This window comes from Gavia stellata, chromosome 35 (genome assembly GCF_030936135.1).
Source record: "Gavia stellata isolate bGavSte3 chromosome 35, bGavSte3.hap2, whole genome shotgun sequence".
Classification (NCBI taxonomy): domain Eukaryota; kingdom Metazoa; phylum Chordata; class Aves; order Gaviiformes; family Gaviidae; genus Gavia; species Gavia stellata.
The window spans coordinates 87,535-106,868 of record NC_082628.1 but is presented as its reverse complement, the minus strand read 5'-3'; the positions used below and the strand labels follow the sequence as shown (position 1 = coordinate 106,868).

At 55.1% G+C, this 19,334-nt stretch overlaps 1 protein-coding gene across 3 annotated transcripts; it reads left to right on the top strand.

Moving 5' to 3' along the window:
* The first annotated feature begins 770 nt into the window (after positions 1 to 770).
* TFCP2 (transcription factor CP2) lies at positions 771 to 19,334 on the top strand. Of its 3 annotated transcripts, none has more exons than XM_059832578.1 (15): positions 771 to 903; positions 7,401 to 7,552; positions 8,184 to 8,260; positions 8,685 to 8,790; positions 9,006 to 9,112; positions 9,792 to 9,944; positions 12,350 to 12,460; positions 13,265 to 13,353; positions 13,846 to 13,894; positions 14,403 to 14,496; positions 15,133 to 15,223; positions 16,146 to 16,252; positions 17,554 to 17,696; positions 18,369 to 18,420; positions 18,551 to 19,334. In XM_059832578.1, exons 1-15 carry the CDS (start codon positions 782 to 784, stop codon positions 18,586 to 18,588), a joined length of 1,491 nt encoding a protein of 496 aa, XP_059688561.1. In that variant the 5' UTR covers positions 771 to 781; the 3' UTR covers positions 18,589 to 19,334. The 3 variants fall into 3 exon arrangements, with proteins under 3 accessions (XP_059688561.1, XP_059688560.1, XP_059688562.1); XM_059832577.1 differs by having other exon boundaries at positions 13,846 to 13,924; XM_059832579.1 differs by lacking the exon at positions 9,792 to 9,944.

Below are 19,334 nucleotides of genomic sequence, written 5' to 3'. Positions count from 1 at the left end.
GCGGCGCCGCCGCCTCCATCTTGCGGGGGCCGCGGCCCGGGGCCCTCGGCGGGGCGGGCGCGGACGCGGGCGCGGCGGGACCGGGGGGGGGGGCCTGCAGCGGGGCCCGGCGGGTGCAGCCCCTCGGGAAGGCGGCCCTGGGGGTAGCGCGGGGCCTTGGGGGCGGCCGCGGGCAGCCCCTGGGGGGAGGTTGGCCTTTGAGGGGGGTCTGGGGCCAGGGCGGCCCCGTGGGGGTCGGCAGGGCCTGGAGGGGCCCCGCGGGGGGCAGCCCCTTGGGGGGAGCCGTAGGGCTTTGGGGGGGTTGTAGGGCCGGGGGGTCCCCTGGGGTGCAGCCCCTCGTGGGGGGAGGTCAGTGGGGTCCCCCGGGGGTGCAGTCCCTTGGGAGGGGGGCTAAGGGGGGTGGGGGTCCCCAGAGAGCGGGGCCCCCTCGGGGGTGTCTGTAGGCCTGGGGGTGTTTGGGGCTCGCACAGCCCCTTGGAAGGGGGTCTGAAGGGTTTTGGGGGGGGTGCAGCAGCCTGGGGAGGTGGCTGTGGGTTTGGGGGGGGTCTTGGGAGTCCCCAAGTTAGCCACCCCAGGAGAGGGTCCCCCAAGGGGCGTTGGGGGGGCTGGGTGCCCCCAGGAGAAGGGGGGAGCGCAGCTGAGGCCCGTCGGGGAGCGAGCTTACCTCTCCGCCGAGAGGGGTGACGCGCCGGGGCACCCGCCGAGGAGCCCCCCGCTGCCCTCCCCCACGGGGGACGCGGCCCCCTCGCCCGGGGCTCGCGCCCCGTGCCTGTGGGTGAGGATGGCCTGGGCGCTGAAGCTGCCGCTGGCGGACGAGGTGATCGAGTCCGGGCTGGTGCAGGACTTCGACGCCAGCCTGTCGGGCATCGGCCAGGAGCTGGGCGCTGGGGCCTACAGCATGAGGTAGGTGGGCGGCTCCGGCTGCTCCCGCCACCCTGAAGGGTCCATCCCATGCCTGGGAGAGGGGCTGGCCACCCCGGGGGGCTCGGGGAGGGCTGAGGAGCCCCAAAATGCACCTAAAGATGGGGGACCGAGCTGCTCGCCAGCACGTTTGGCGGCCGCGGCGTCACACCAGGGGACGGTTCAGGAGGGAGCCGGGCCCTCAGCCCCGGCACCAGCCCTGGGATGTGGTGGTGGCCACTTCAAGTTGGGATGGAGTCGCTGCTGCAAAGAGCCCGTCGGCCGGTCGGGGCTTTGGGGGCTCGGCGGGCAGCGGTTTCGGAGAGTGGGTGTGCTCGAGGGCGTGGGGCTGTGCAGCCCCTGTGCCGCTCTTGGTCTTTGGCCTCCTGATGTTCTCAAACTGCAGCTAAATCATCCAGCGTTAGTCCCACGCTTCTCCTCCGCTGCTGGTTAGAAGAGCCCGTGGCCGGTTGCTTTGGTTTTGTGCAGCGTACGGTAATCGCCCCGTACGGTAATCGCCCTGGGAGCAGTACTTCGCCCTAATTAATTGCCCTCCCAGAAGAACATCGGCATGTTTTTTTTTGGGTCAGACTAGCTCTGGCCTTCTGACTGAGCAAAACCAGGAGCAGAGGAGAGGAGCAGGACCCCCACGGGGTCAAACACCCCGTGCACGAGTGCAGCGAACGGATCGGGACCTCGTCGCGTCGGATGCTCAAACCGTATTGCACAAGTACGTGGTTGCTCCAGAGATGGGTCCCAGCTTGCTTCACCACTCTGCCCTCCTGATCCTGGCACTGGCATCCAGCCGCTCGGCCAAGCCTCCGTGCAGCGGTGAGGCCAAAGTGCTGCGTCGTGCTCGCTGTTCAAGACCTGGTAACGCCTCGTTTCTGGCTGCGTCAGTTATAACGGGGAAGCGCAGCCGGTGGATGAGGTGTTGGACTGGACAGGGTCTGCCGAGTCGCTTCCCAACCTCTGTCCTTGATTAATTAGCTCCGTCGTGGGTCAGTGCAGATCCAGTGCCATCTGCGAGAGAGCTGCCTTGGTGTAATCTGGAGTGAGAGCTTTATTAGTTCAAATGCGACTTCGTTCCGCTTGTTCTCCTCCTGGGATCCCCCTCGGCTGGACATGAGGAGGGAGGATGAGATGGATCCCTCCCCGCAGACCTGAGGCAGGAGTTGGGCACGCGGGCGGGCGGCGAAGAAGAGTCCGGAGATCGGGGCTGAGGTTGAGCTATCCAGGAGGAGGATGCCACAGGAGGACACCTTGACGCAAGACTGGGGCTTTCTGAGGGGGCTGCAATTGGAAATGGTAGAAGTCAGAATGAAAAATGACTCGCCGGTGACTGCTCGCGGTAAAACAGGCTGGGAAGCAACTTCCAGCCCGCTGCCCTTATCCAGGGGAAGTGGAAGAGCAGCTCTTCCCATCCAGCTACCGTCTCTCCTTCCTTCCAGGGACGAGGAGAGCCAGCACCTCCCCAAAGTTGTCCCTGACCGCTGTTAGGATCTGTCACAACCTTTGGGGTTTGTTTAATTGGAGTGCTTGGAAAAAAACAGTCCCAAAGGTGTGTGAGCTCGGAGGGAGCGCCTCCGTCGCCTCTCCCGGCCGTAGCAACACCGAGCGCTGTGACCAGCAGCTCTTCGGAGGGGGGATTCCTCCTTTGTGGCCTTTGCTGGGGAGGGAGGGAGGGAGTTTCCAATGTGTGCAGGGGAGGGTCCAGCTTTGCTTTTGGGGGGAGTCATGAAGCTTCAAAGCTCCTTTTCCACACCTTTCCCCTTCCTTTTGGGCGAGGGGTCCTGTGCACAAACACTCCCCCCTCAGAGAGGGCGAGCAAAGGTGTCGTGGATCATCTTAATGTCTAGACTTGCCTTCGTTGAGCTAAAACCCATTGACTGTGTCTCAAAGTTTTAATTGCAGAAGGAAATCTTGCAGCTGCGAGCTTCAAAGCATTTACATCCTTTACCTACCACAGCTGACCCAGCTGGGCACTGTTTTTCAGCGCCGAAGGTTTGAGCGGAGGTTTCCTGAGGCCGCAGCTCTGCACGTCCCTGTGCCGTGCACCAAACCGGCTGCAAAGCTTTTCCACGCCGGTGCAAAAGGGCTTTGAGCTCCGTGTTGGCGACGCAGCGGTTATGCCGCTGCTCTGAGCCCGAGCTGCGCTCCCCGCAGGGCTCGCTCGGCCGTCTGAAATCCGACTCTCTTTTTCGGAGACTTTTCTTGACCTACGCTGCCCGTAAATAGAGCGTGTGCCCCCGTAGGTGAGCGCGCCGACCTTCCTGTCCTGACATCTGACATTTTCGCTCCGTGTCACGGGAAGGGGGGAAAGGTTTCAACAGGCACCTCGGGTTTTGAGTGTGTTTGTGGCTTTTCTGTGCTTGCCCCGTGGGGGTTTTCCGCTTTCATCCCTTCTCCCTATGGAAGAGGCACATTACTGCCTTGGGAACGAGCGCTGGTAGGTGGTGGATGATGAGGGTTGTCGCTTGGCTGGAAGCTTTTTCTCGTTTGAGTTGCACAGTAGGATCGTGCTTTGCGTTTGTTAACGAACCTCAATTCTTGGTGTTGCTGTTGTTCCCTGGAATTAGATTTTTAGGAGGGCAGAGGAGGCTTTGGAGGTGATAACGGAGCATTGGCTGAATGCTTCCATCCGCAGAGTTTTTCTGGAATTATTATTTTCCCTCTTTTCCAGGGGATTCTCTCCCACCCCAGAACCAGAGGCCTTAAGTGAAGAGTCTTTCCCTAAAAACATGTTAAATGGCACAGTGAAATACTGTTTTTTTAAAGGGAGGTGTGTCCCCAGGAGTTGCAGGAACTTCTCCAGGTGCCTTTGGAGCAGGCAGGACCGTGCGTGGGTTTGTCTAAAGAAAAATCCGCTGATGGCTGCGGGGTTTGGCCACGCTGGGCATCGCGGGGACGTCGCAGGCGGCTGCTCATGGGATGTCAGTACCTGAAGGACTCGCGGCTTCCTGGCCGGCCCCAAACAACCCCCAAAATGACTGCTCTTGAACTCGGTGGGCGATGGCAGGGTGGGAGGCTAGCAGGAGGTGAAATAACAAAGTGCTTTCTGTGCTGCCGTGAATCGCCTTGCATCGGCCGTGGCTGCGGTGTTCTGCTGCCGTTTGCAGGTGGCTGAGGTTGCCGTCCTCTGGAGATGCCGTGAAGATGCCAGGCCCAGGAGCTGCCGAGCTTTCCCCTGCTGTTTTATAACCGTGTTGTCTCTATAAATATTTAATTTTTTATTGCGCCCTGCAGCGCGTAACGCAGACCCTATTACCTGGGTCCTATAGCGCAGACACCTAACAGCGTCCGAGAGACCGGAGGTCACAGCCGAGGGGCTCTTGGCAAAACCCGTGGCCGTTGCGACGGCGAAGGATCGCTCCCGGCAGGCAGGGGTGTCGTGGCAATGCTCTGCCAACCTGTCCGTGTGTGCAGAGTTGCACCGAAAGCAGCTCTGTGCTTCCCCAATAGCTGCTTGTAAAAGCAAACTGTCATTTGCTTGATGATTATTCCTGATTAATTGGGTTGGACTCTTGTTACAGGGATGCGACTACCCTAAGTTTTTTCCCCTTTTGCAGCTCACAGTAAAATGTGGGTTTCGGATTGTGGTTTTGCGGGGTCTTAGTGAACACAAATCTGGAGGCTGGATTTGGGGAGGTTTCACAGGGATGGCTCTGCCCTTCCTCTTGGCAGGCTTCCGAGCAGCGTTAGTGGTCGTGTGGAGCTTCTGGAGCCCTGAAAAGCCGCTTGTGATGTTACAGCAGACCTCTGTGCTGCGTAATGTGGGTCCAGCATCGCGTGAGAGCTCCGTGTGCACGGGGAGCAGTGAGTGAAAGCTGGGATGACGGCGATGTGCTGCCTCTCCGTGTGGGGTCACAGAGCTTTGCCTCTTTCTCACCCAGACTGTTTTTGTGCGAGGCAAAGCAAAGGCAAGAGCAAAACCCGGGGTGCCCCGAGGCTGCAGAAGTGGGATTGAAGCATTGCCGTGTCAAAGCCTATGAGGAAAACGAGCGCTCATGCGTGCAGAAGTGCATCCTGCGTTCCTCCGGCTGCCGGGATAATTTGTGCAGGGTGTAGCCTTTAAATTAATTTTCCCATCTGTCTGGGCACAGCAGGTTAGTGCTGGTCTTCCCCGTCTTCACGCCTTCTTACGGGGATCGGTAACATCCGTGCTCCGTCCTGCCTCGGCAGCCTGCTCGGGCGAGAAATCCTGCGGGAGGAAACACCATTCCTCAGCTAATGAGATGGAGCTGCAGGGAAGTTTGTCCTCCGGGTTGTGTTATTTGCCTAATTGTGTACACGCGCCTTGATGCATCGTCGATGCTGAGATCCGGGCATCCGCACAGCTCTGTGTAATGTCTGATAAATTGGGATTTGGGCAGGGAAGGGCTCTCCTGTTCGGGTTTGGGCAGCAGTGATGGGTGTTACTTGCACAGCGCTCGAGGAAGGGTGGATATTTGATCTCTTGAGACCGACGGGTTAAAGCCCTGTTAGGGTGGGAGCTGGTATTTGGCCAGATAAGTCCAGTTTTTCCTTGGGATAGGTTTTTAATGTTCAACTAAAGGGAAAAAAAAGCTGATTTAACTCCTTCTTCATTGTACTCCCGTGAGCCCAAGGCCTGTAACGGGAGGGGCAGGCGACCTGACTCTTCATCAGGGCTTAGTGCTTTGCTGCTGCCCTTCGAAGGGACCCGAGTAGCTCTGTCCCCACGCTGCCTTTCACCTGGGGCAGTGGGATGGTGCTGGGTGGCCCTGGCCATGGATCCGCAGCTCTGCAGTCACGTCCGTGCCGCTTGAGTGCGTTTGCTTTGGGCTCTGCTTTTGCTCCAGGCTCTCCTCGTGGGGATGGGTGGGAGGATGTTCTGGTTTATGTACCACGGAGTAATCACTCTTGGCCATTGTTACAGCTCAAAACAACTGCCAAGAGTCAGCTTCTGAAACAATTTCTATTAAATACATGTCCATAGGCTCAGGGGTATCGCTGGTGGCTTTTTAAATTAACGTTATTCAGCAAGTTCTTGTTGTCACGTGGCCTTCTGAGTGTAAAAAAGTGTCTGTGATCGCAGGGGAGTGGAGACAGTGAGCGTTTTGCATAATCACAAGGACTTGAAGACATCCTTCTCCTGGGAAAACTTGGTAGCACGGGGCTTGAACACCCTCGCTTTTCCCAGCCAGCGCCGAGAGCAGCGTAACAGCGTCCAGAAGGATGACAAACCCAAGCTCATGCCAGCTGGAGCAGCTCCGTGCTGCTCTGTGGCACGGCGTGGAGCTCCCATATAACTCATCTCCTATAATCTGATAGCCAGGAAGGTGCTTGGGCTGTTGCAGGTTAATGGTTTGCGGTGAAGCCATCCTGACGGCTCCCCAGGGCAGTTCCTCCTGTCGTTTAAACATAGACTGGGCCGGAGTTGTGGCTGCGCAGGAGTCGTGGCGGCTTTTGGCAAGGGGCAGACCTGTAAGGTATAAAAGAGGTGCCTGCGCTTGTCTCAGAAACCTGGGACTGGTTTCTCCCACGTCCCGTGGCATGGCGACCCACAGCGTGAGCTGTGCCGCCCGTGACGTGCAGCATCTGCTGACCTCCGTGGGCATCCCAAGCTCTGGGTTTGGGCCAGGGCTGGCTGGTTGCGTGGTGCCCAGCACCAAAGGGCTCTTGGGTCTGGGGGCTTGTCGATGAGTTTGGGGAAAGCTGAGGGTCCATCTCCTGCTGCCTTCGTGCTGGAAGGGCTCTTTCCGTGTTGGAGCCTGCAGGATTTGCTCCACCGAGATGTTTGTGTGCATCGTGCAGCAGGTTACGGCTGTGGGATGGAGGGTTTGGTGCTCTGAGCACGTGTCCCCCCCGGGTCCGATGTGCCCCGAGGTCTCTGCCTCCGCTTTGGCTGACACCCCTGTTCGCTGGGGCGGTGGGGGGCTTCTGTAAGTACAGGGGAGGCCACGGCGAAAAAATTGACGATCTTGACCCGAGCAAGACTTCGAATTCCTGCCAAGCCTCTCCTGGCAGGTAAAGGAGCCCCTGGCCGCTCTGCTTGGAGCAGGGGAAAGGGTTAGGGGCCGGTTTGCTGGCAGAGGTGAGCAGGCTGGTACCACGAGGAAGAGGATGGGCCTTTATCGGCACAACACGGACGTTGTTCTGCACGCATCTGTCTTTGCAGCAGCTCTGCACTGAGGCACAAGTGGCGCAGGAGTCGCGCTGCTGGAGCAGCCGGGCTTCGGTCTGAAACACGAACTCTGTTGTCTCTTAGCTTTGAAGCAAGAAATGTGTGGGTTTTGGGTGGATAGGGAGGCTAACTTGAAAAAAGCTTTAGCATGAGCGGGTGTCAGGTCCTCTTCTCAGACTACTCGGTCTGCTTTAATGCTCCTTTGCAGTTCTGCAGAGAGATCTCAGGGTATGTTGGTGGGTTTTTTTAACTAAAAAAAACCTCAAAGCTCTTCCTAGGAGGAGGAACTAAATAACAAACGCATCATCTCTCTAGCCAGAGCTGAAATGAATCTGTCTGACAAATCTCTTCGCAGCGACGTCCTTGCCCTGCCCATCTTCAAGCAGGAAGAATCGAGTTTGCCTCCTGAAAACGAGAACAAAATTCTGCCTTTCCAGTACGTGCTGTGTGCCGCCACTTCCCCCGCCGTGAAGCTCCACGACGAGACACTCACCTATCTCAACCAAGGTGAGAGAAGCTCCGTGGGCCGCGTGCGCCCCATGTAAACACCCTGAAAAATAAAATTCTGCCTTTGGAAATTTCCTCTTGGGAATGGGAAGCGCCTGGATAGTAAACCCCAGATTGCTCCTGTTTGGAAGCGCACTTCCTTCGCTTTGCTGCCTGCTCTCTGCTTACGGCGGTGGCGTGAATTGCCTGTAGGACTTAACCTAATTAAAATCTGTGCGATGTGAGGCGGTTAACTGGTGTATCTGCGCTGGGGTGCTCTGCAGCGGGTGTGTTTTACAGGTTCAGGCTGTACCCGCTGCTTTCAAGTAGAACTGGAAGATCAGGGCTGGTGACCAAAGCCAGATGAAGCTTGTGTAATCAATTTCTTCCCTGTTCTTGGTCTTGGGTTAATAAGGGTAATTCCTGGAAAGTACTGCTGCAGGAAGAGGGGGGATTATCTGTTCCTGGAGAGGGGTGTTAGAGCTGTGGCTCTAATGGCTCCTGCTCATATGACCTCCCCACTAAAACACAGCAAGAAGATCAAGTGGCACATCTAGTGTGGCAGAAAAAGATGTCAAAATGCCAGAGGAGGGGCAGCAGCCAAGGTCCATCCCCGACTAACCGCAAGATGCCCTTGTCGTCTTTCCCTCAGGGCAGTCCTATGAAATCCGGATGCTGGACAACAGGAAAATCGGGGAGCTGCCGGAGATAAATGGGAAACTGGTAAAGGTAAGCGGAGAGCGTGGGTACGTGTGTCCAGCTGGGGCCATCCCCTGGAGCAGCGAGCGAGGCCTTGTCCTGCGTTCCTGCAGCAGCGTGTGTGGGATGGGTCTGGCTTGGTTGGGGGGTTGTTTTCCCTTTCCCCTTCTCCCACCTTGCTTAGACCAGCCTGGCTGGGGGTGTCCAACCAGTCTCGTGGGGCCTGGGGTCAAGCCAAGAGGCGATTGCTGATCACTTAGTGTTTGGGAAGGATAAGCTGTCGCCTTCATGCTTCTGTCGCAAGGGTCCGTCTGGGCTTTCTTTTATTGCTTTGGCTCCTTCATGAAGCCTTCAGGCCCCTCTGCTCCCCTCTGTGACTGGGAAATGCCTCGCAGCTTCAAGACTGTCAGGTTTCCTGGGGCAGCTCCAGGCACTGACTGTTTCTCCCCTCTAGAGCATATTCCGAGTGGTGTTTCATGACCGGCGGCTGCAGTACACAGAGCATCAGCAGCTGGAGGGCTGGCGGTGGAACAGGCCTGGGGACAGGATACTGGACATCGGTGAGTGCCCGTGGCAGCACCCTGGCCAGGGCTGGAGATGTGGGTGCCTGAAGTGCCGCCAGCCGGGCTCCCGGTCCCTTGACTCTACGGGACAAAGTGCTGTCACGATTCTGCACTTTGAGAGACATGGCTGGTTCTTCCATATGTTCCCTGTGAATCTCCTCCTTCTCCTTCTACTACAAACAGCAGCTTGTTCTCCGTATGTGCCCCTATAGATATCCCAATGTCCGTGGGCATCATTGACCCCAGAGCAAACCCAACCCAGCTCAATACAGTGGAGTTTCTATGGGATCCTTCAAAGAGGACTTCTGTGTTTATCCAGGTAAAAGAGGAGAACTGGGGAAATTCCTGTTGCGGGGGCCTGGGGAAAAAATAAAAGTTTTCCAAGGGGGAAAAAGATGCTTTTTTGGTTCAGAGCTCTGAAATAGCAGCCAGATGCTACGGTGGTAGAAGGATGTCAACTAAAATACACCCTACCTCCTGCCTCAAGCAGTGCAAGAGAGCAGCGGTTCACACTCTAGCGAGGCACAGACGCAGCTGACCACCAATAAGTTGTTTTACATGTTTTTGTGGTGGTTTAGGTCCCGCTGGTTTTGTGATTTGCGTCTCCACCTTGCTTAGATGCTTTTGCAGATCTCGCCAGCTGCCTAAACCTAAAACACCTCTTGGAAATCTGGCCCTCCCGCCTAGGATAAACAGGCTGCAGCGCCTGGAGGCTGGTGCAGCCGAACTCTCTGCCCTGCTGATCCTGATTGCTTGTAACATTGAGAGGTTGCAAAACTCGTTGGAAGAATGCGGCTCTGCCTCTGCTGCGGCATCCCCTTAACTCCTTAACGCTGGGGGGTACCCGGTGTGGTTCCATCCCAGCTCTGTATTTCACCCTTCTCACCGGGCTGCCCTTTACATGAGCGCTGTCCTGGCTCCCACGAGGGGAATGGGAAGTTCGTGGTCAGTCAGACACGGCAGAATTACTAACCGCAGGATGCCTTGCCTTCCCCCAGGTTCACTGTATCAGCACAGAGTTCACCATGCGGAAGCATGGAGGAGAGAAGGGAGTACCTTTTCGGGTCCAGATAGACACGTTTAAGGAGAATGAGAACGGGGAGTACACGGAGCACCTGCACTCTGCCAGCTGCCAGATCAAGGTCTTCAAGGTACCTCGGCCTGTGGGGCAGACGCTCGTCCGATGTGTCCTTCCCCTGCTAGGAAACAAACTGGGAGTCAGTCCCAGTTCACGCTGCAGCCCCAGCGAACGCCACGGGTGCAGGACCGTGGCCAAGCTTGCCTGCAAAAGGGCCTGTCGGTCCTTCTGGTCTTGTGTTGCTGTTCTCTCCCTGGTTCCGCTCTGTCAGTCGAGTCTGGATGCCATTGAGGCTACAAAACCAGTAAGCCAAGAACAATATACAGGGGGAACGTGGGTTGTGTTGTCTCTGTCTGAAACCTCCCACGTTCAGTCTTGAGTCTTATCAGCTTGGGAGATCCTCCAAGGAGCTTTGGTGTCTGTCTAAACTTCTGGCTATATTATTACCTGCATCTGATGGTCCATCTGGATCCAGCCTCTCCAGCGGCACAGGCGTCAGGTCCCTGTGGCGAATCATTTGCAGAAACCCAAAGTCACAACCGGGCGGTGGCAGCCGCAGCAGCGTGATGGCGCGGGTGGCCGAGAAGGGTCATGCCACGGGGGTGGCTCTGCAGGGAATAAGCGGGGGCACGCCATGCCCATGCTGTCTGGTATGCTGAAGTTGCCTCCGTTACCCCATCCTCCCGGTAACACCCCGCAAAATCTTGGCCGTGGCTGCTCTCTTCTTCTCCCTTTAGGGGCACTTGGTGTGCAGCGGGGTCGGTGGCCTGGCCGGGCGCCTGTGCTGCTTTGCAGTTCTGCCGTGAAGTTGCTGCGGGATATCGGGCAGCGTGCCCTGCTGCTGTTGACTTGGCATCTTTCCCCTTCTCTTTCTCCTCTTTCGCCTATTTGGATTATAACGTTTCGAGGGCAGGGGTGTGATTTGTTAGGGCTTGTTTGAGCTCTGGCTGGTATCTTGATGCAAATAGCCTAAGCGGATGGCTGCGGAGTAGGGAGTTAAGGGATAAGGTTGGTCGCAAACAAGCACACGGAGGGGTAGTGAGATTGCGAGGCATCTGGCGCTGTGTTTCTACTGAGCTTCAGCTCTTTGTGCCAGGGGATGGGTTGGGGTTTTTTGGCTCTGATAAGCTTGAACCAGGAAAACCCAAAGCAGGGAAGCTGTGGCTTCAGGGCACGGTCTCCCAGCAGAGGATGGTCTCTGATGGTCTCAGCCTTACCTCCTGCTCGTTTGACGCAGCCGCTGTCCTGGGGTCAGGGCTGCTGTTTAGGCAGCAGACTCAACACCGCATGCGTGTTTCCCTGTGCCTGCGTGCAATCTGTTTGCCTCAGGGTGTCCTTTGTGGGTTAACGTGATTGGGGCTCCTGCCCTGCTCTTTCCTTTCTCCCCCCTCTGCCCTTAAAGCTGGGAGCATATCAGTGCTTTCAAAATAGCTGCCGAGAGCCCCTTACCCACACTTGTTGGTGTCTGGAGCACAGATCCTTTCTAGCTGCCAGAAGCAGCAGCGCTGACCATGGAAAGATAAGAGCAACCATTAGATTTTCACAGCAGGAACTGGCTAATCAATCCCCAACTAACCAGCACCTCCTCGCCCAGCTCAGAGCGTAGCTTGTTCAGGTCTCAGCTTTGCTGTCCAGAGGAAAAGAGATTTGGAGCTTGGGGGAGTGGGAAGGCTGTGGTACCTGGCTGTATTTGTAGTCCTAAAGCTTCCCCGCCGGTGCCGTGCATGCTGCTCATCCACTTGGGAGGCGTCTGCGTGTTGGCAGGCAGCTGGGTTGGTCCACCAAGGCCAAATTCCTTTCACTTGTGAGTGCAGGCAGAGGAGCCAAGGCAGAGCCTGCGCACAGCCAAGTTTTAAGGGAATTTCTTTAGGGTTCTGCCGAGGAGAGCACCGGGATAGCTTTGGTGGTTATAACGGCGCTCTCTTACTTCCTGCTTTCCCAGGGCTTTGGGCATTTCATAAAGGCAGCAAGTAGAATCATCTTAATCTTGCGTATGAGAAAGTGCATGGTTTTTCAAGGTTGCGGCAAAGGCAAGGGCATAACTGAGCTCTCTCGTGTTCTGGTGCAGTTTGTGCTGCTGAAATGCCGCCTTTCAAAGGGGTTGATGAAGGTGCAGAAGACACAGCTCGGATATGTGACAGCAGAAACTGGCCTTTGTCTCCTTAGAGCCAACGTATGCTGTCAGGGGGAGTTTCTTCCGAAAAACGTTTCACCTCCTTGTTCAGATATTCCGGGCCCCGTTTTAGGGGCGTGTGTGTAGATCAGGATATTGGGGTTGTTACAGACGTGATGCTGTTGCCGTAGTTAATTCTCTGTGCAGATCGTCCCAGCCTTCTTCCTTTTCCCTCTGTAAAGCAACAAGTAGGTAAATAGAAGGATGAGTCACCTTTTCAGGTTCTTGTATTTCTTGCACATCTATCCAGCTGTCTGCTGCCGCTTTTCCACGCTGCTCTTCTAACAGGAATATCTCCTTTCCAGCCCAAAGGAGCTGATCGGAAGCAGAAGACTGACAGGGAAAAGATGGAGAAGCGAACACCTCATGAAAAAGAGAAATACCAGCCTTCCTATGAAACTACGATACTCACAGAGGTGGGATGCTCTTTCACGCAGCGCTGGGCATCATTGTTTTAATAAAACCTGGCTTACCTCGCTCGCAGGTGGCAAGGAACTGGCTGTTCTGCCATGAAACGTTTGGCCAAGTTGTTAATAGCAGCAAGACAAAAGCAAGATAAATTTTGTAGGCAGAGGAGGTGTTTCTTTCTAGATCTGAAAAAGGGCTCTTGTGCCTGGAAACGTGATGGGTTTTCCCTACTGTAATAGATCATCCAATTAAAGATTTTTAATCTTTAAATTTAATCTCTCCCTGCAAGCTTCATTTTGCCCCTGTGGCAACTGGCCACTGAGGTTGGGAGCTGGCAGAAAACCCCCTTGTTTCCTCCCTGTGCTGGTGGAAAGTGTCAGTCTCTTAAAATGCGATTGTCTGAGGGGTCAGTGCTGAACAGCCCGGGGGAGGGAGCCCTCATCCTGCCCCGGTGAATTCGGGGATGCTCGTCCGTGCCCGATTCAGGCTCAGTCCGCTGGTGGCTTGCTTCACGGAGGAGCCCAGGCTGGCGCGTGCCGTGTGTGTCAGCCCAGTGCCAGAGCGATGGTTTAGATCCCAGATCTCACTGCGTTTGAATTTTGTGTCTTTTGGCCTTTTGAGATTAAGAATTGCTAAATCTGAGCTTTGTGACCGTCTGCAGTGAATTGGCATGGCTTCTTTTAATCCCCTACTTTAATTCTGTTTCCTAGTCGGTTGTCGGTCAGCACATAGCTGTTAACCTGTGCCGATCAGAGCAGATGTGCGCGCTTGTTCAAAGCAATCCTGTGACTCTTCTGGGTTTTCCTTTCTAGTGTTCTCCCTGGCCAGAGATAACGTATGTCAATAATGCGCCATCCCCTGGCTTCAACAGTTCCCACAGCAGTTTTTCCATTGGCGAAGGGTAAGTCCGGAGAAGAGGCTGGCTGGCTATCAATTTCTGCCTTGCACAAGAGTTTGATGTGTCTGAGCTGGCAGTGACCGCTAGTGAAAGGAGGGACCTGGTTCCGGGATGTACAGGGGGGTGGAAGCAGCCTAAGAGGCTATGTCAGTATGGGAAAACCAAATTAAAGCCCTTGAAGCTGAGCGCTGTTACCTCTCCTGGCTGCAGCAAAGCTCGGCTCTTGCACAAGAAGCCTGCAGCTTCCAGCCCGCTTCGCTGTGCCTTTCCCCATCGTGCTAATACTCCAACATAAGCCGTTTGGTCTCACAAAGTACTGCACTGCAACAATGACGGTGTTGCCGCAGCCGCGTAGCTGTCTGTCCCTGTGTTTTGGTGGTCTTGGTTATGGGACTTAAAGGGTGGTGGTTGCTCCCTGCCGGGATCCCGTGCCGGAAGGGGAAGAGCGGCGCTAACCTCGTATTCTGCTCTGTCTGGCTCTTTTCCACAACCTAGCAATGGCTCTCCAAACCATCAGCCCGAGCCACCCCCTCCGATCGCAGATGTAAGTCACACCTCAGAGCTTATGCTTGTGGTAAGGATGGTGCACAGGTCAGAAAACGGGGATTTGGGGATGGGGCGGGGGCGGGTTCCTGGGTGGCTGCAGTTTGCTGGGGAAGAGACTGCCCTAGTTTAACATCTTTGGGGAGTTATAACTTCTTTTTGACTCCTAGTTGGAAAAAGAGGTGACAGGGTGAAAAATGTCCAGTACAGCGATGCAGAGCTGTGAGCAAGCTTTTTGTAGCTCGCTGTGACCTTTACATATTGCCTTGATCTTCACTGTGCTTTCCCCTTTGCTTCCTTCCTCTTTCTCTGTCCCTCTGAAGGCTTTTAAATCAAAACCTGGCCAGTCTGCAGCCTTTATTTGAGCGTGTGCTGTGAGCCTGGCTCACTAGGGTCTCGATTTAAGACTGTGATTATAAACACTGACTGAGCTGACCTGTGCTCGTTCCTCAGTGGAAATGCTTCCACGTCACCTCTGAGGCTGTGACCTTTCTTTTCCTACGTTGCAGAACCTCTTGCCCACCAGCACACCCCAGGAGGCCCAGCAGTGGCTGCACCGAAACCGCTTCTCCACTTTTTCTCGGCTTTTCAGAAACTTCTCAGGTAGGTTACGACATCCCCTCTGTGTCTGCCCCTTCTCTGTGCCGAGTCGCTCTGCCTCCTCTTGCTCCTGAGGTCATCTTCCTGTTAACCATTGCAAATATAAATGTTTTTTAAAATCTCATATTTTTTGTAACACAATAAAACTTGGCTTCCTGAAAGCTGTGTTCTTCATTTCTCACCTCGGTCTCAACTGGCAAAGTAGTGGGGACTGGGGTGGTTTCTCGTCTGAGAGCTCGCAGCACCCTCCGATCTTAAAACAAGCTGGGAAATGCTGATCTGGGGGAAAGCACTGTGCGTAAAGAAATGCTTCGCATTTATTTTCCTCTCCTTCCCTGGTGATACGGCCTCCGTTATCCAGGGTCACCGAGGCGCTGGATAGCCGGCTGTAAATGATAATACGGGACACAGGGTGGTACCGAAACACACTCTTGCAAAACCAGTCTGGAAAAAAAATCTTGCAAGCATCCTTCTGGGGGGAGCAGAGGGAGGTTGTTAGCAGAAGGCAGAAGCAATTCGGGAATGGGGTGAGCTCTGCGAGCGGGAGCCGGCACCGCTGCGGTGCCCAGAGCGCCCCTGTCCCGGACACTTTGGGCTGGATTGTGTGACTTTCTCTCCTTTTGATTTTTAAAACTGTAGGTGCAGACTTACTGAAGCTGACCCGAGAAGATGTTATCCAGATCTGCGGCCCTGCGGACGGCATCAGGCTCTTCAACGCATTAAAAGGACGGTATGTTGTTTGCTTAAAAGCTGATTGTGGATGTTAGGTAAATTGTATTTGTTTTAGCCTGTTTGCTTGGCTCTTGCTATTAGAGAGAAGAGAGTTTCATTAGCCTTCCTGAACCTCTTTCAGTCAAATTTAATAACTTAGCTAGCAGGGTAACCACTCCAGAGACAATTTGGGGAAGAAAATCCATGTGGGAGAGAAGCGTTAGGAATGATCTTACTCTTTGAGCATCAGAGAACCAAGCCACCAGCCAGAAAGTCCTGCCAACACAGTACTTGTTCCGTCCGTCCTCTGAACCGCCTCGCAGTGGAATTACCTTCCCAGAAAGGGAATATTTCTTTGCACCTTTCCCTGAAGAAGCAGGGACTGGTGTTTACTCTGACCTCCTGTCTGAGCTGGAGCCAGGTGGAGAGGCACAGGGTGGGCTGTATCCCGGAGGGAAGATCTGGGGAGGCATTGGCATGGGTGGGAAGCATTCCAGGGGGTTAATGTACTGCCTCCGATGGCTCGGGAGATAGCGGGGAAACGTGGTCGTGCTGTGCTGGGGAGAAGGGCACAAAGGACGGGAGACGCTGCCGGCTTTTGCACAGCAAAATGAGACTCCGAACGAGAAGGAGCGTGCGTGCTACCAGCAGAGCTTGGGCTGAACCGTGGCCACTCTGTCCTCAGGAGCGGACTGTCTGATGTAGCTGCTCGGTAGCCAGCTGGCACTGTGTCCCCATGCCGACTTCGTCCCCTTCTTATAAAAACCTTTGCTGCATCAGCGAGGTGGGGACGACCACAATGGTTTTGCTTTGAGATGATTTCATTGCTCTCCTCTTTTCCTTCTGAGGATACTGGGGAGGGAAGAGCGCTGGCAAAGTGTCGGGAACTGGAGGTGACCTTGAGCAAATCCGATGGCGTTCACTCGCTGCTCTGTCCGTAGGATGGTGCGGCCCAGACTGACCATCTACGTGTGTCAGGAGTCCCAGCAGCTGAGGGACCTCCAGCAGAAACACGAGGACGGGGACACAGTAACCAGTACTTTTTTTGGTAAGGGCCTGGCTGGGGGTACGTGGGCTTGGGTTGCTGCTGACAGGGCTGGGGGGAGAGTAACAGCCGGGGGGTTCAGCAAACAGAAATGCGGTGGGGGCTGTTTCCAGCCCCACCGGCACTGCCCACAGGCGCTCAGCACCAGTTGCCTCCGATCCCTTCGTCCCCACACTGCTGCCCTGCGGGTTTTGGGCTGGCAGAAGGCCTCTCTCGCAGCCAGGGCTGCGTGTGTTACCAGAGCCCACTGAGCCCGCACAGCAGCTCCAAGAGGGTCTGTGGCTTTTGCTTTCAGCTGCTACGCCTCATATTGGCTGCTGTCATTCTTGTCCCTTCGCTGCAAGGAGGCAGCGAGCTCATGTGCAAGCTCACCTGCAACCTTACGCAGGGTCCGTACACAAACCGAGGGGCCGTGCATGCTCCCCTTTGGTAAGGGTGCCGAAAGATTGTGGCAAACCCTTTTTACTTGCCCTGGTCCTACCCAGCTGATTTTTCTCCTTGTCCACCAAATGGGTGGCTGCAGAATCTGACTGTCGGCATGTTGCCTGCTCGGAGCAGACAAATGATAGCTCCTGCGAGAATCCAGCATTGCCCAGACAACAATGAGTGACCTACATTTGTGAAGCAGCCAGGCGCCAGTTTATCCACCTCTGTGATTGGAGCGGCAAGTGCAAAAGCAAACAGCTCGTCCTTTCCTTGCCCTGCTCCAATTCGGATCCTCTTGCTTCCCCCCAGGACCTGCCTCGCGGGAGTGGGGGAATGGGGGGGCTCTGGGGAGGCGCTAGGGCAGTGTTTCCATCCTGCTGGGATTGAAAACTGCCAGGAATGGTACAAAACGCTGCTCGGCTGATGCTAATCAAAATAGAAGCTTTTCGGGGCAAGGACCGCATAAATACAGGGCAAGCATTGCAGGACATGGATGACAGCCAGGTTACTGTGGAGCTGATGCTGATGTAGCTCAGGGCACGCTGCAGCCGCGTAGCAAGAACAGACACCAGAGACACGCTGCAGTCGCGTGTAGATTTAGCAGCTTGGGCTTGGAAAGATGATAGCCGCCTGAGTCGGGCGCAGCAGAGCGGGTGTTTAACCTGCTGAAAAGCAACTCTCGATAGAGGGGCCGTGCACAGTCCCTCCCCAACGGGGCTGTGATGTTCCTGGGCAGAGAGCAGCCTGTTTGCGGTGCTCCTCTAAGCATCTGCTCCCTGGGTTAGCGTGTGTGGCACTAGCTGAAGCATCTCTGCATCTGCGGTGTAGACATCGAAGCTGTGCTCGGTGTCTAGCTATAATAGTTCTTCTCCTCGCAGTGTACCACGCTATTTACCTGGAGGAACTGACGGCAGTGGAACTGACGGAAAAGCTGGCCCAGCTCTTCAGCATCTCTTCCCAACAGATCAGCCAGATTTACAAGCAAGGGCCAACAGGGATACACGTGCTGATCAGTGATGAGGTAACAGCCTCTGGGTGCTCCTTATTTTCAACCTCCTGTGCTGGGTTGCTTCAGCTGGTTCATGTCTGTGCTCTGAGCTCTGCTGTGGAGGTTGGGCAGGACCCTGGGGAAGGGGTCCCCCGGGCTGGTCTTCAGGAAGGGCCCTGCTCAGTCGCCTCTGGTTTCCAAAGGGTCGGAGTTAATTGTGGAAGCCTGCAGAGCCAAGAATGTTGGTGCTTGGGGACGCTGCTCTGTTGCCGGGGGCACCTCACTTAAACCCGTGAGGTTTATCAGGCGTGAAGAGCTCTCCCTGAGCTAGTCCAGGCTGCGTGCACACCTTCCGTGATGCTTGGATTTCTTCTAGCTTTGCTATAAAAAACAGGGAGGGGAATTGCTGTGGGAGGACTTTGCTTTCAGACCTGCATCCCGGAATGCCATGGTTTCTCTCTCGGCTTGCTGGTTCAGACCTTCAGTTCTGGAGAGCTGGAGGAAGGAATAAATATTTATGGCTGGTGCCCTTCCTACCTCCCAGAGCACTAAGCTCCTGCCTGAACAGCTTCTGACCCTTTTGGTACTCTAAATCTATGCCCATTGCTGAACAGCAGAACACAAAGCCTTCACTTAAGGCTGTGAAGCACTGCTGCTGTGTTTAAATACAGCTCAGACTAAGCTGGCTTTCGTGGCTTCTTTCAGATGATACAGAACTTCCAAGACGAATCCTGTTTCGTTCTGGACACCATGAAAGGTGCGTGGATGCCCAGGCTCCGTCTTGTATTTCCCTTCCTACTTCTTGGGGAGCTCTTCTGTCAGATCCGCTCAACCCAGCGGATTCCTTTCCTGTTGCGGGTGGCTCATGAACTTTGCTTCTTTTGCAGCTGAAACCAATGATAGCTACCACATCATCTTAAAATAGGAGGGGCTGGGATGAGGAACACCCACGATCCTCTCATCGCACATGAAGACCCTTCACTTCCAGCACAAGGACACGAGCAGAGATCTGGAAACTCCTGGGCACCCTCTGGAAAGACCCCGAGCTGTTGGTTACTCGGCTGTCTTTCTTGCAGGGGACTGCCTTGCTCTGATGGCATCTAAACGGCCATTGATGGTAACGTGCTGCTTAATTGCTGAAGCTCTGAGGCTTGAAGTTACCAGGTCGTGCTCTCGTGTAGCTCTCAGTAGAAATTTGCCGTTGGGACCTAAGACCTGCGTGAGAGCTTTTTCTGTGACAGGCGTGCTCTGCTTTTCTGAGAGGCATCAGCTCCCGTGACGCTCGCAGGCTGGCAAGAGAACATGAATTAAACTGGCCCAACAAAGCCAACTGGCCCTCGGGCACGTGCTGAGCTGAGCAGGTCTCAAATACGCTATGTACTGTGCTGATGGAGTGGTAGGCTAGGGCTGGGAGGGATTTTCTTAAGAGAATTTGTTAAGCTTTCATTTAATATTACTACGCATCTGTTAGACAAAGGTGGTGACTTCGTTTTTCTCCTCTCCACCCACCCCGAAAATGGTGTTGGCTGTGTGTGCGCGGGTGTGGTTGCGGTGCCATCCTTCCCTTGCGAGTGTAAGGTCGTCAGGAACTTTTATATACAGATTGAGTTGTATAAAGCTGGAGCAGAACGTGGAGTGAAGTGGCGTTGGATAAAGAAATAGCTAACTAGC

Excerpts from the sequence above, each read along its gene's own strand:
- TFCP2 (XM_059832577.1), top strand. The coding sequence starts at position 782 with ATGGCCTGGGCGCTGAAGCTGCCGCTGGCGGACGAGGTGATCGAGTCC. Across the intron at positions 8,791-9,005 it reads GGACAGGATACTGGACATCG|ATATCCCAATGTCCGTGGGC; the intron begins GTGAGTGCCCGT and ends GTGCCCCTATAG. Across the intron at positions 13,354-13,845 it reads AGTTTTTCCATTGGCGAAGG|CAATGGCTCTCCAAACCATC; the intron begins GTAAGTCCGGAG and ends TCCACAACCTAG.